The sequence below is a fragment of the Bombina bombina genome, chromosome 10 (assembly GCF_027579735.1).
Source record: "Bombina bombina isolate aBomBom1 chromosome 10, aBomBom1.pri, whole genome shotgun sequence".
In the NCBI taxonomy this organism is placed as follows: domain Eukaryota; kingdom Metazoa; phylum Chordata; class Amphibia; order Anura; family Bombinatoridae; genus Bombina; species Bombina bombina.
This window is the reverse complement of record NC_069508.1, coordinates 93,065,473-93,081,518: the sequence shown is the minus strand read 5'-3', so window position 1 is coordinate 93,081,518 and position 16,046 is coordinate 93,065,473. Positions and strand designations below refer to the sequence as shown.

General features: G+C 37.0%; 1 protein-coding gene across 1 annotated transcript in view; it reads right to left on the bottom strand.

Moving 5' to 3' along the window:
- Positions 1-16,046, bottom strand: part of MCOLN3 (mucolipin TRP cation channel 3) — a 253,553-nt gene that overhangs the window by 29,647 nt on the left and 207,860 nt on the right. The window contains exons 10-11 of the mRNA XM_053693240.1: positions 14,527-14,628; positions 5,174-5,296 (exon numbers count right to left, since the gene is read on the bottom strand). Coding sequence (XP_053549215.1) covers positions 5,174-5,296; positions 14,527-14,628 — 225 coding nt within the window. The remainder of the gene's footprint in view (positions 1-5,173; positions 5,297-14,526; positions 14,629-16,046) is intronic.

The window sequence follows — 16,046 nt, the reverse complement described above, 5'->3', positions numbered from 1 at the left end:
CAAAGCTTCTGAAGCGTGATCATCGAACAATCAAGCGTTTCATTCAAAATAGTCAACAGGGTCGCAAGAAGCGTGTGGAAAAACCAAGGCGCAAAATAACTGCCCATGAACTGAGAAAAGTCAAGCGTGCAGCTGCCAAGATGCCACTTGCCACCAGTTTGGCCATATTTCAGAGCTGCAACATCACTGGAGTGCCCAAAAGCACAAGGTGTGTAATACTCAGAGACATGGCCAAGGTAAGAAAGGCTGAAAGACAACCACCACTGAACAAGACACACAAGCTGAAACATCAAGACTGGGCCAAGAAATATCTCAAGACTGATTTTTCTAAGGTTTTATGGACTGATGAAATGAGAGTGAGTCTTGATGGGCCAGATGGATGGGCCCGTGGCTGGATTGGTAAAGGGCAGAGAGCTCCAGTCCGACTCAGACGCCAGCAAGGTGGAGGTGGAGTACTGGTTTGGGCTGGTATCATCAAAGATGAGCTTGTGGGGCCTTTTCGGGTTGAGGATGGAGTCAAGCTCAACTCCCAGTCCTACTGCCAGTTTCTGGAAGACACCTTCTTCAAGCAGTGGTACAGGAAGAAGTCTGCATCCTTCAAGAAAAACATGATTTTCATGCAGGACAATGCTCCATCACACGCGTCCAAGTACTCCACAGCGTGGCTGGCAAGAAAGGGTATAAAAGAAGAAAATCTAATGACATGGCCTCCTTGTTCACCTGATCTGAACCCCATTGAGAACCTGTGGTCCATCATCAAATGTGAGATTTACAAGGAGGGAAAACAGTACACCTCTCTGAACAGTGTCTGGGAGGCTGTGGTTGCTGCTGCACGCAATGTTGATGGTGAACAGATCAAAACACTGACAGAATCCATGGATGGCAGGCTTTTGAGTGTCCTTGCAAAGAAAGGTGGCTATATTGGTCACTGATTTGTTTTTGTTTTGTTTTTGAATGTCAGAAATGTATATTTGTGAATGTTGAGATGTTATATTGGTTTCACTGGTAAAAATAAATAATTGAAATGGGTATATATTTGTTTTTTGTTAAGTTGCCTAATAATTATGCACAGTAATAGTCACCTGCACACACAGATATCCCCCTAAAATAGCTATAACTAAAAACAAACTAAAAACTACTTCCAAAACTATTCAGCTTTGATATTAATGAGTTTTTTGGGTTCATTGAGAACATGGTTGTTGTTCAATAATAAAATTAATCCTCAAAAATACAACTTGCCTAATAATTCTGCACTCCCTGTAAGGTAGGAAGATCTTCAGGGGCTTAGTGTTAGGTTTATTTAAGTGGGGTTTGGGTTAGATTAGGGGAATGTGGGTGGTGGGTTGTAATGTTGGGGGGGGGGGGTATTATATGTTTTTTTTTTACAGGCAAAAGAGCTGAATTCTTTGGGGCATGCCCCGCAAAGGGCCCTTTTCAGGGCTGGTAAGGTAAAAGAGCTTTTCTATTTTAATTTTAGAATAGAGTAGGGCATTTTTTTTATTTTGGGGGTCTTTCTTATTTTATTAGGGGGCTTAGAGTAGGTGTAATTAGTTTAACATTGTTGTAATATTTTTCTAATGTTTGTAAATATTTTTTTATTTTTTGTAACTTAGTTCTTTTTTATTTTTTGTACTTTAGTTAGTTTATTTCATTGTATTTATTTGTAGGTATTGTATTTAATTAATTTATTGATAGTGTATTGTTAGGTTTAATTGTAGATAATTGTAGGCATTTAATTTATTTATTGATAGTGTAGTGTTATGTTTAATTGTAACTTAGGTTAGGATTTAGGAAAATTATTTAAGTAATTTTGTAATTATTTTTAACTAGGTAATTATTAAATAGTTATTTACTATTTAATAGCTATTGTACCTGGTTAAAATAAATACAAAGTTGCCTGTAAAATAAATATTAATCCTAAAATAGCTACAATATAACTATAATTTATATTGTAGCTATATTAGGTTTTATTTTACAGGTAAGTATTTAGCTTTAAATAGGAATAATTTATTTAATAAGAGTTAATTTATTTAGTTAGATTTAAATTATATTTAACTTAGGGGGGTGTTAGGGTTAGGGTTAGACTTAGCTTTAGGGGTTAATACATTTATTAGAGTAGCGGTGAGATCCGGTCGGCAGATTAGGGGTTAATTATTGTAGGTAGGTGGAGGCGACGTTGGGGGCGGCAGATTAGGGGTTAATAAATATAATATAGGGTCGGCGGTGTTAGGGGCAGCAGATTAGGGGTACATAGGTATAATGTAGGTTGCAGCGGTGTACGGAGCGGCAGATTAGGGGTTAATAAATATAATATAGGGGTCGGCGTTGTTAGGGGCAGCAGATTAGGGGTACATAGGAATAACGTAGGTGGCGGCGGTGTACGGAGCGACAGATTAGGGGTTAAAAAAATATGCAGGGGTCAGCGATAGCGGGGGCGGCAGATTAGGGGTTAATAAGTGTAAGGTTAGGGGTGTTTAGACTTGGGGTACATGTTAGGGTGTTAGGTGCAGACTTAGGAAGTGTTTCCCCACAGGAAACAATGGGGCTGCGTTACGAGCTTAACGCTGCTTTTTTGCAGGTGTTAGGTTTTTTTTCAGCTCAAACAGCCCCATTGTTTTCTATGGGGGAATCGTGCACGAGCACGTTTTTGAAGCTGGCCGCGTCCGTAAGCAACGCTGGTATTTAGAGTTGCAGTGGCGGTAAATATGCTCTACGCTCCCTTTTTTGGAGCCTAACGCAGCCCTTCTGTGAACTCTAAATACCAGCGGTATTTAAAAGGTGCGGGGGGAAAAAAGCACACGTAGCTAACGCACCCCTTTGGCCGCAGAACTCTAAATCTAGCGGTATGTCTTCTTGTTTTATCTTATAAGTAATATATTCATCAACTTTTTTAACCACAGATTGTGCTTAAAAAAAGAATAATAAAAAAAAAGAATAAATGTACTGCAGAGTGTACCATTGCACTTATTCAACATTATAGTTAATTAAAGGGACATGACAGTCAAAACTAAACTCAGATGGTTCAGACAAAGCAAGACATTTTAAGAGACTTATCAATTTAGTTTTATTATCAAATTTGCTTTGCTCTCTTGGTATCCTGGATTGAAAGCATCTATAGCTAGATTGGTGGCTACACAAATTTCTCTCTTGTCACTTGCTCCCCAGATGTGTTCAGCTAGCACCCAGTAGTGCATTACTGCTCTGGAGCTGACTTTAAATGGACAGTGTACATGTACAAATAAATAACAGCATTTTACTGGTGCAATACTTGCTAATTCACCTCAGTATGGTCAATGCATCATATAATTCATCAGTTTAACCCCCTAATAGAATACCCGGAGATGGATAAAAAAAGGAGCCTTAAAGGGACAGTCTACAGCTTAGTCATCTTAAAGTCTTACTTTAGATTAAGCTGCAAATAGCCTCCTGCTCCCTTTCTATATCATGCAGTAAAAAAAGTTATTTTAAAATGAATTTTGTTTCTGGTCACTTTGAAATGTTTGCCAAGCTCCGCCCACTGATGACATCATGATCTGGGCTGCATTAAAGGCTTCACTAGTTACAAAAGACTCACTAATTGGATTCAACCGATTGTTAATGCTATCTAGCAGAGTGCATAGATGCAGCCCAGATCGTGATGTCATCAGTGGGCGGAGCTTAGCAGCTATATCAAAGTGGCCCAGAAACAATAGTCATTTTAAAATAACTTTTTTACTGTTACTGCTGCATGATATAGAAAGGGAGCAAGAGGATATTTTGCAGCTTAATCTTAAAGGGACATAATACTCATATGCTAAATCACTTGAAACTGATGCAGTATAACTGTAAAAAGCTGACAGGAAAATATCACCTGAGCATCTCTATGTAAAAAAGGAAGATATTTTACCTCACAATCTCCTCAGCTCAGCAGAATAAGTTCTGTGTAAAAAGTTATACTCAGCTGCTCCCAGCTGCAGGTAAAAAAATGAAAAAAAATGAAGAAATGAACAGCAGCCAATCAGCATCAGCAGTGCTGAGGTCATGAACTTTTACTGTGATCTCATGAGATTTGACTTGACTCTCATGAGATTTCATTGTAAACTTCCTTTACCTGATTGGTGAAATAATATGAGAGTGCACGATGCTAGTCCCTTCAGATGTCCCAGGACAGACACACTAAAATGCTGCTTAGAAATCCTTTACAATGGGAGGTGGCTACTGAGGAACTTTTGAGGTAAAATATCTTTCTTTTTTACATAGAGATGTCCAGGTGATATTTTCTAGTCAGCTTTTTACAGCTATGCTGCATCACTTTCAAGTGTTTAAACATTTGGGTATTATGGCCCTTTAAGTAAGACTTTACAATGACTAAGGTGTAGACTGTCGCTTTAAGGCTCCTTTTTAATCCATCTCCGGGTAGATAGTCAAGTTCAATGTTTAATAAAATAGCCACTCTAATTGGATGCTGCTCCTAAAACATTCTTTGTTTTAAATATGGTATTTAACCCTTTCAGTGTACATGACAAGCTCTTTTCTTCATGCAGGGGATCACAGATCAAACTCTGTTTTTGGCGATCCCCACACTACATTCTGGAGATTGTTGGTGGTCTAGTTGGCGGTACAGTGTACTGTAATTTTTCCCCCTTAATGCATTTCCAATTACTTGTTATACCAGTAACAGATTAAAAAATGTATGAAAAATCTATTATTTAGGTTTATTTTTGTATATGAAATAACTGTCTTTGTTCTTTGAAACCACAACCCATTAAAATGGATTGAGCATGCAGAGCAAACATGTCACCTTTTTTTTATCACTTTCTGTACACATGTTTCCTTATCTTATATCTGTCTTACATGCCAAAGCCCAATATATAGAGAGAATAACTGAAAATTTGCATTTCAATACTTATCTCTTTTAACCCCCACTGGGAGTGTAACATTGTCTGTTTTAAATAATGAAATAAAGGTAAAGGAGCTATTTGTGAACAATTGAATACACTCCAGCAGGTAAACTAGATATTTGTGAACAAATGAAAGGGCAGAAAAAATTAGGGTACACTGTCCCTTTAACTATCTGTTTAAACCCGTTGCAGGGGTTAAACACAAAAATATATACAAGACATCAGTGTAATAACAAATTGCTGTAATACATTAGTGTATTTTATTTTTGTATTTGTATGTCCCTTTAAATTACCTTTACGTGGTAAGGACCCAAGACAATCCATCCACAAAAGCAGTACCCCAGGTATATCATAGCAGCACAACAGCAAAATCGGATCACGTTAGGAAGAGCTGCCCTTAACGTCAGAATCAGCAGCTGTATAAATGGATAGAAATTGTAGGAAATAAGTATTTAATTAATATGTAAAGAGACATAAGTAAAATCACAAAACACTACTGGGCTCGATTATGTGCAAGTTACAACTGAAAGTATCAGGGTTGTTGCACAGCGGATGCCCAACTGGGAGAGCCTGAAATTAATAGCAGCAGCTGTCCAAGAGACATTAAATAATAATGCTAGGCATAATGATGTATTCAAAATATTAGCCTGTGAATACTATGGACATGTGTTTTTAAATTATATTGGCTGTTTAAATAATAAAAAAAAAAAGTAAAGTTTAAAGGGATTGTAAACCCAAATATTTTCTTTCATGATTCAGATAGAGCATGCAATTTTAAGCAACTTTCTGATTTACTCCTATTAGCTATTTTTCTTTGTTCTCTTGCTATCTCTATTTGAAAAAGCAGGAATGAAAGCTTTGGAGCCCGCCTATTTTTTGGTTCAGTACCCTGGATAGTGCTTGCTGATTGGTAACTACATTTAGCCATCCAATAAGCAAGCGCAACCCAGGTTCTGAACCTAAAATGGGCAGGCTCAAAAGCGTTAATTCCTGCTTTTTCAAAAAAAGATACCAAAAGAACAAAGAAAAATGTATAATAGGTGTAAATTAGAGAGTTACTTAAAATTGCATGCTCTATCTGAATCATGAAAGAAACTATTTGGGTTTACTATTCCTTTAAGTGACGATAAACCTATGGGGGCTGCCTCTTTGATGAAACCAATAAGGGGAAATTATAAATGGGTCATTAAAGTGTGTAACCAAGGGCAGTGTGGGATATATCAAGTTTAACGTTGGACAAAATAAATAATGAAAGTATATTGCAAAGATTTTTTTACGACATATAATCAAACATTTTATATGACAACCTCAATGTGATTAATGTCTTTAAATATCTATGGAAGTTGCTAAACAGTATCGCGGTCCTGTTGCAATGTCCGCACAAACTCCTTCTCCATTAAAAGGACCGTTAAACTTGAAATTTCAACAACGCATAAATTGTTTCACTATTGCAAGTGAAACATTATTGCAATATACATTCATTGTTTATTTTACAGCCTTTTGTTGTAAAATACATCTAAAAAATGTGTTTTGTTTCACTTCCTCCAAGGGAGGCTTGGGTTAATACTTTAAGGCAATTTATGCAAGCTTTTGTTTACTTTTCCCTCCCGCCCTAAGCCTTTATGGTGTCACATGCTTTTAAAAGTTGGATTATCAGTTTTGCATCAACAATCAAATCAGCCAATAGGAATTCAGTAGCTCTCATCCTATTTACTAATTTGAATTTGAAGATTCAAATCAGCCAATAGGAATGCAAGTGACGCCATATTTAAACGCGTAACTTGCATTCAATATTCAGTGTACGGCGGTGATCGTACGAAGAGGATCCTCCACGCTCCATGGCTCCACGGTGGCCGGTCTTCAGTTCCACGGTCATCACCGCTCCGCGATGACTTAGTCCTGGATGAAGATGGAAGATGTCGCCGGTTCCAAGAAGACTTCACAGCCGTCTGGAAGAGGACCTTCTCCACCGGACTTCAGGAACGGTGATTACCTATTTTGGGCTTAGAAATAGGATTTTTTTTATTTTGGGGATTTTTTTTATTTTTTAGATGAGGGATTTAATGGGCACTTGTAAAAGAGCTGAATGCCCTTTTAAGGGCAATGCCCATACAAATGCCCCATTAGGGGAAAAGGGTAGTTTAGGATTTTTTAGTGTTAGTTTTTTTTTATTTTGGGGGGTTTGGTGGATTTACTGTTAGAGGGGGGATTTAGGGGGGTAGTTATCAAGCCGTCTACTTTACCTGCCTTCGCTGGTCCAATACGCCCGCCTAAGCTCACCTACCATAGCCGCCGCGGACCTTCAAAATTTCGCCTAAGTTATCAAAAAAGCTGTCAAAAAGCCGCGCACCAAGTACGGGGCGATGAGCAGCGGAGTGTGAGAGTTATCACTCATCCGATCTCGCTACTCTTCGGGTTTTTGACAGCTTTATTGATACCCCTGTCACTAAGCACCCACACTAACTACACTGTTCTACCCCCTATACCGGCGCCCCGGAGTCCCCCGCAACTCAATAAAGTTATTAACCCCTAAACCGCCGCTCCCGGACCCCGCCGCCACCTATATTATACCTAGTAACCCCTATCCTGCCCCCCTATACCGCCGCCACCTATAATAAAGTTATAAACCCCTATCCTGCGGATCCCGGACCTCGCCGCAACTAAATAAATAGTTTAACCCCTAAACCACCGCTCCCGGACCACGCCGCAACCTATATTAAACTTATTAACCCCTAATCTGCCCCCCCTACACCGTCGCCACCTATAATAAACTTATTAATCCCTATCCTGCCCCCCCTACACCGTCGCCACCTATAATACATTTATTAACCCCTATCTTGCCCCCCCTACACCGCCGCCACTGTAATAAAATTATTAACCCCTAAACCTAAGTCTAACACTAACCCTAACACCCCCTAACTTAAATATTAATTAAATAAATCTAAATTATATTTCTCTTATTAACTAAATTAATCCTATTTAAAACTAAATACTTACCTTTCAAATAAACCCTAATATAGCTACAATATAAATAATAATTATATTGTAGCTATTTTAGGATTTATTTTTATTTTACAGGCAACTTTCAATTTATTTTAACTAGGTACAATAGCTATTAAATAGTTATTAACTATTTAATAGCTACCTAGCTAAAATAAAGAGAAATTTACCTGTAAAATAAAAACTAACCTAAGTTACAATTACACCTAACACTACACTATACTTTAATAAATTATTCCTATTTAAAACTAAATACTTACCTGTAAAATAAACCCTAAGATAGCTACAATATAAATAATAATTATATTGTAGCTATTTTAGGATTTATATTTATTTTACAGGTAACTTTGTATTTATTTTAGCTAGTTAGAATAGTTATTAAATAGTTATTAACTATTTAATAACTACCTAGCTAAAAGAAATAAAAAATTACCTGTAAAATAAATCCTAACCTAAGTTACAAATTAAACCTAACACTACACTATCATTAAATTAATTAAATAAATTAACTACAAATAACTACAATTAAATTAAATAAACTAACTAAAGTACAAAATATAAAAAAAATAAGTTACAAACATTTAAAAAAATATTACAACAATTTTATGCTACTTACACCTAATCTAAGCCCCCTAATAAAATAACAAAGCCCCCCAAAATAAAAAAAAATGCCCTACCCTATTCTAAATTAAAAAGTTACCAGCTCTTTTACCTTACCAGCCCTTAAAAGGGCCTTTTGCGGGGCATGCCCCAAACAATTCTGCTCTTTTGCCTGTAAAATAAAAATACAACCCCCCCAACATTTAAAACCCACCACCCACATACCCCTAATCTAACCCAAACCCCCCTTAAATAAACCTAACACTACCCCCCTGAAGATCATCCTACCTTAAGTCGTCTTCAGCCAGCCGACCACCGATGGAACCGAAGAGGAGATCCGGAGCGGCAGAAGTCATCATCCAAGGGGCGCTAAAGAAGTCTTCCATCCGATAGAAGTCTTCATCCAGGCGGCGTCTTCAATCTTCATACGAGCCGACGCGGAGCCATCCTCGTCTTCCCGACGACTAACGACGAATGGATATTCCTTTATGGGACGTCATCCAAGATGGCGTCCCTTCAACTCCGATTGGCTGATAGGATTCTATCAGCCAATTGGAATTAAGGTAGGAAAAATCTGATTGGCTGATTGAATCAGCCAATCAGATTGAAGTTCAATCCGATTGGCTGATCCAATCAGCCAATCAGATTGAGCTCGCATTCTATTGGCTGATCGGAACAGCCAATAGAATGCGAGCTCAATCTGATTGGCTGATTGGATCAGCCAATCGGATTGAACTTCAATCTGATTGGCTGATTCAATCAGCCAATCAGATTTTTCCTACCTTAATTCCGATTGGCTGATAGAATCCTATCAGCCAATCGGAATTGAAGGGACGCCATCTTGGATGACGTCCCTTAAAGGAATATCCATTTGTCGTTAGTCGTCGGGAAGAAGAGGATGGCTCCGCGTCGGCTCGTCTGAAGATGGCTCCGCTCCGGATGGATGAAGATTGAAGACGCCGCCTGGATGAAGAATTCTATCGGATGGAAGACCTCTTCAGCGCCACCTGGATGATGACTTCATCGGATGGAAGACTTCTTCAGAGCCCCTTGGATGATGACTTCTGCCGCTCTGGATCTCCTCTTCGGTTCCATCGGTGGTCGGCTGGCTGAAGGCGACTCAAGGTAGGATGATCTTCAGGGGGGTAGTGTTAGGTTTATTTAAGGGGGGTTTGGGTTAGATTAGGGGTATGTGGGTGGTGGGTTTTAATGTTGAGGGGGGTTGTATTTTTATTTTACAGGCAAAAGAGCAGAATTGTTTGGGGCATGCCCCGCAAAAGGCCCTTTTAAGGGCTGGTAAGGTAAAAGAGCTGGTAACTTTTTAATTTAGAATAGGGTAGGGCATTTTTTTATTTGGGGGGGCTTTGTTATTTTATTAGGGGGCTTAGATTAGGTGTAAGTAGCTTACAATTGTTGTAATATTTTTTTAAATGTTTGTAACTTATTTTTTTTTATTTTTTGTAACTTAGCTTTTTTTATTTTTTTAGTACTTTAGTTAGTTTATTTAATTTAATTGTAGTTATTTGTAGGTAATTTATTTAATTAATTTAATGATAGTGTAGTGTTAGGTTTAATTGTAACTTAGGTTAGGATTTATTTTACAGGTAATTTTTTATTTCTTTTAGCTAGGTAGTTATTAAATAGTTAATAACTATTCTAACTAGCTAAAATAAATACAAAGTTACCTGTAAAATAAATATAAATCCTAAAATAGCTACAATGTAATTATTATTTATATTGTAGCTATCTTAGGGTTTATTTTACAGGTAAGTATTTTGTTTTAAATAGGAATAATTTATTAAAGTATAGTGTAGTGTTAGGTGTAATTGTAACTTAGGTTAGTTTTTATTTTACAGGTAAATTTCTCTTTATTTTAGCTAGGTAGCTATTAAATAGTTAATAACTATTTAATAGCTATTGTACCTAGTTAAAATAAATTGAAAGTTGCCTGTAAAATAAAAAATAAATCCTAAAATAGCTACAATATAATTATTTATATTGTAGCTATATTAGGGTTTATTTTAAAGGTAAGTATTTAGTTTTAAATAGGATTAATTTATTTAATAAGAGAAATATTATTTAGATTTATTTAATTAATATTTAAGTTAGGGGGTGTTAGGGTTAGTGTTAGACTTAGGTTTAGGGGTTAATAATTTTATTACAGTGGCGGCGGTGTAGGGGGGGCAGGATAGGGGTTAATAGGTATAATGTAGGTGGCGGTGGGGTCCGGGAGCGGCGGTTTAGGGGTTAACATATTTATTATAGGGGCAGTGGGCTCCGGGAGCGGCGGTTTAGGGGGTAATAACTTTATTTAGTTGCGGCGGTGTAGGGGGACAGATTAGGGGTGTTTTGACTCGGGGTACATGTTAGGGTGTTAGGTGTAGACAGCTCCCATAGGAATCAATGGGATGTCTGGCAGCAGCGAACATGAACTTTCGCTATGGTCAGACTCCCATTGATTCCTATGGGATCCGCCGTCTCCAGGGCGGCGGTTTGAAAACCAGGTACGCTGGGCCGGAAAAGTGCCGAGCGTACCTACTAGTCATTTGATAACTAGCAAAAGTAGTCAGATTGTGCCGCACTTGTGTGCGGAACATCTGTAGTGACGTAAGCATCGATCTGTGTCGGACTGAGTCTACTACTACTTTTGCCGGTATCTAGGGCTTGATAACTAAGGCGAATCAGCCTCGCCACAAATACGCTGCGGAATTCCAGCGTATTTGAGGTTGACGGCTTGATAACTAGGGGCCTTAGTATTTTTTTAATGCAAAAGAGCTGTTTAACTCAGGGCAATGCCCTACAAAAGACATTTTAAAGGCTATTGGTAGTTTAGTATTAGATTAGGGGGGGTTATTTTGGGGGGCTTATTTATTTTTAGAGGGATTAGGTTTCATTTTTTTTATTTTTGATAATTTGGTTTATTATTAGTGTAGTGTTAGTGTAGTGTTTGGTGTAATTGTAACTTAGGTTAGTATTTATTTTACAGGTATATTTGTCTCTTTATTTTAACAAGGTAGCTATTAAATAGTTAATCACAATTTAATAACTATTCTACCTAGTTAAAATAAATACAAAGTTGCCTGTAAAATAAAAATAAACCCTTAGATAGCTACAATGTAACTATTAGTTATATTGTAGCTATCTTAGGGTTTATTTTATAGGTAAGTATTTAGTTTTGAATAGGAATAATTTAGTGAATGATAGTAATTTAATTTAGATTTATTTAAATTATATTTAAGTTAGGGGGGTGTTAGGGTTAGACTTAGATTTAGGGGTTAATACATTTAATATAGTTGCGGCGACGTTGGGACGGCAGATTAGGGGTTAATAAATGTAGGTAGGTGTTGGCGATGTTAGGGACGACAGATTAGGGGTTAATAATAATTTAACTAGTGTTTGCGATGCCGGCGGGCAGCGGTTTAGCGGTTAATATGTTTATTATAGTGGCAGCGATGTCCAGTTCTGCAGATTAGGGGTTAAAAATATATTTTTTTAGTGTTTACGATGTGGGGAGGGGGCTCGGTTTATGGGTTAATAGGTAGTTTATGGGTGTTAGTGTACTTTTTAGCACTTTAGTTAAGAGTTTTATACTACGGCGTTAGCCCATGAAACTCTTAACTACTGACTTTTAAATGCGGTACCACTCTTGACAGGAGAGGCTATACCGCTCACTTTTTTGCGGACTCGTAATACCGTAATACCGGCGTTATGGAAGTCCCATTGAAAAAAAGAGGACACGCAATTTACGTAAGTGGATTTGCGGTATTTCCGAGTCTGGCCAAAAAAGTGAGCAGTATACCTGTACCTGCAAGACTCGTAATACCAGCGTTAGGAAAAAAGCAGCGTTGGGACCTCTCAACGCTGCTTTTTAAGGCTAACTCAAGACTCATAATCTAGGTAAGAGTTTGTGCTATATCTGAATATTAGTTTGTGATTGGTTCTTTGTTCTGGGGGACAGGGAACTCAGTGAAAAGAACATAAAACAATATTCTCATTTGACAAAATAAAGCTGCAGTTTTCATTGCAAACATTCTTATATATGAAAGTTTATAATCATGTAGTTTACATTTTGTGTTTAGTGTCCCTTTAAGCCTGTCGTGGCCTGATCACAATGCCTGACGATGGGACCTCAGTGTCCTGAAAGCTTGCAACTGTATCCACTATTAGTTACCTATTAACACTTTGCGGTCCTTTGTCGGAATATATCCAACAAAGGGTTTTAGCTGTGACTTGCTATTTAGCTGTGTAATTCAAAAAATTGGCGCGGAAATTAAATAAGACCTGCCGGCCGCACCCATTAGATATTTAAAGGACTGGAAAGGGTTAAAGGTATCACCTGTGCATCACTTTTCTTAATTTCTTACAAAAGGATTTTTACTTTTACACGGTCTAACACGGTACTGCCCTTTAAACTAGAAAAGCAGAAACTGCCAATGTACACTCTTTATAGTTATATTACTGGATAAATATCTAGTACAGTAATAACATATTTAAAATGTCAACTGAGCTGGATCCAGGCTTAACCCTTTAAGGAAACAGCTTTCAGTTTGCTCAATTGTTTTATGACGGAAAAATTCCGTCATATGTCCTTAAGAGGTTAAACAGCTACTGGGTAGAATACAGATATCTTGTCAACAGCTCCCAAGAAATTGTGCATTGTGATATCCACACAAAATGCCATTTATTGGTTGCCATAGTATGTAATTGTTAGCGGTCAAAATGGTGGTTTGGGCATATTTGTTTTTTCATTTTTATTTAATTATTTTTGCACTAAAATTTGAATCTTTACTGATACTGGTAGGAATGTTGCAATTTGCTCATATAGAAGAACACTCAATAAAGCTAAGAAAATAAATAAATCAGATTTAGAAAAAAAAAATGAAACGATAGAAAAATGTATCACTTCTGTTAGTCTATAAAAGGTTCTCAGTCTATTAAAAGCAACAGGTGCTGAATAAACCTACTTTTTGTTTTCTGGCTCATGGAAATGTATCCCTATCCACGCTTTAGTATTGTTTCAGCCAATCAGCATGCATACTATATTATCAGACATTTTTTGCTATATCAGTAAAATTTAAAACAATTAAATTGGCTTTTTTATTAACAGGGATATCAAACCCCATTTTTGATTATTTCATGATTCAAATAGAGCGTGTGATTTTAAACAACTTTCTAATTTACGTCTATTATTAATTTTTCTTTGTTTTCTTGTTATCTTTTCTTGAAAAGCAGAGATGTATGCTTAGGAGCCTGCCCATTTCTGATGCACTAAATGGCAGCAGTTTTGCAAGAATGTTATCCATATGCAAGAGCACTAGATGGCAGCAGTTTTACAAGAATGTTATCCATTTGCAAGAGCACTAGATGGCAGCAGTTTTACAAGAATGTTATCCATTTGCAAGAGCACTAGATGGCAGCAGTTTTACAAGAATGTTATCCATTTGCAAGAGCACTAGATGGCAGCAGTTTTACAAGGATGTTATTCATTTGCAGAGCACTAGATGGCAGCAGTTTTACAAGGATGTTATTCATTTGCAGAGCACTAGATGGCAGCAGTTTTACAAGAATGTTATCCATATGCAAGAGCACTAGATGGCAGCAGTTTTACAAGGATGTTATTCATTTGCAGAGCACTAGATGGCAGCAGTTTTACAAGGATGTTATTCATTTGCAGAGCACTAGATGGCAGCAGTTTTACAAGAATGTTATCCATTTGCAGAGCACTAGATGGCAGCAGTTTTACAAGAATGTTATCCATTTGCAGAGCACTAGATGGCAGCACTATTTCCTGCCATGTAGTGATCCAGATGTCTACCTAGGTATCTCTTTAACACAGAATATCATAGGAACTAAGCAAATTTGATAATAGAAGTAAATTGGAATTTTTTTTTAAATTGTACGCTCTCTCTGAATCAAAGAACATTTTTGTTGTCATATCCCTTTAATCTTTATCTATGCCAAACGTAAATCTTGTCCCTTCACATTATGTGATATAACATATTGCCTAGCATGTTTTTTTTTATAACGCATTTTAAAGTAAACTTACATTGTACTTCTCAAAGAATCCTAAGTATCGTATGACCCCAAGCCACACCAGCATCGTGGATATCCCCAGCAGAATACTACAGACATCATAACTTGTTAGGCTCTGTGTGTAATAACAAAAAAAAATATATTGTCACTGTTATTATTTTATATTGTTCAACTTAGAAAAACAGCACTGTACCTGGTGCAGGTGGTAGGGGGCCGCTGCAAACGCCCCTCAATATAACCACAAAAACAAATGTCCACAGCACCAAATATATGAGGAAGAGGAATTTCTTGTCTTTGTTCTCAGCTTGATAAAAGCATGTAGGCACACAGCAACAACAAAATGCAACATTTCGGGTTATTCACCCTTAATCATGCTAAAAGATTTGACAAACCCTCCTGTTGACCTATTGGTTTTGTGAGTGCAATATTATATGGGTGCAACTATGCTGCTTGCTTGAACCAAACACAGGGTGGACAGGTTCTCTAGCTGGAAACATTGCCAGCTTAATAAATGGAACAGAGTTGACAACGGCTTCTTTTGGTTGTGAGCAACCCCATTAGACCATGTGATTGTTACATTAGAATACTAAGATTTATCAAAGTGAGAACAAGAAAATTCTCACATTTGTCTTAAAAAAAAACCTCACAAATGATATCACCATATTTATGAAAGGTCACGCACCAATAAAGTCGCAACTTTTCATATGTGCGAACAAATTGACTCATAACCATTCACAAGTCTTAAGTATATGCAAATAAGTTGTCTGGAAATGCCTAATTTTTGTATTAATCTCTATTGGCATTTTAAAATGCCCGTATATATTCGCAGTTCTCATATATTTATGAAAAGTGTTGCATGTAATATTCACTGCTTTCAATCTCGCCAATTTGTAGGTTGCGAGGAGTGAAAAATAAAGAGCGATATTGTTGTTTGTCTGGAGGGAAAATGGAAATATGTATTTTTCTTGCTGTATCTAGGGTTAGAAATTGCCCACAACAAGGCGCAGATCCTGAATAATAATAAATATATTATAAAAAAAATAAAATAATTAAAGTGCAATTGAAATAAGTGTATTAAAAAGAAAGAAGATGAGCTCCAAAAAACGGGCAACCTTCCTTAATGAAAGAGAGCCAAAGAAGGGGCAAAATAAAACTAACTTTAATATATAAGAAATAACATTCTTTTAAACAATCACTTGACTAAAACAATAAACCATTTACCGGTGTCTAAAATTAAGATTGATAAATATAGTGCAAATGACATTTTCGCAAGAAAACTAGGATCAGCCATTCGCTTGACATCGCAAAAAAGTTTTGCCCCAAAAATGTCTCTAAAATATTGATAAATACTGGCGACATTTTTGACTTCACACATTGCGAACTATTGTGAAAATAATCGCGACTTTTTAGGCGCATTTTTTCGGGGCTTGATACAATGTTGCTTTAAGTTACAGTTTAGAGCATTTTCATTGTGTACTTGTGTTCCTTGCTGTTGCTGTGTGCTTACATGCTTTTATCAAGCTAAGAATAAAG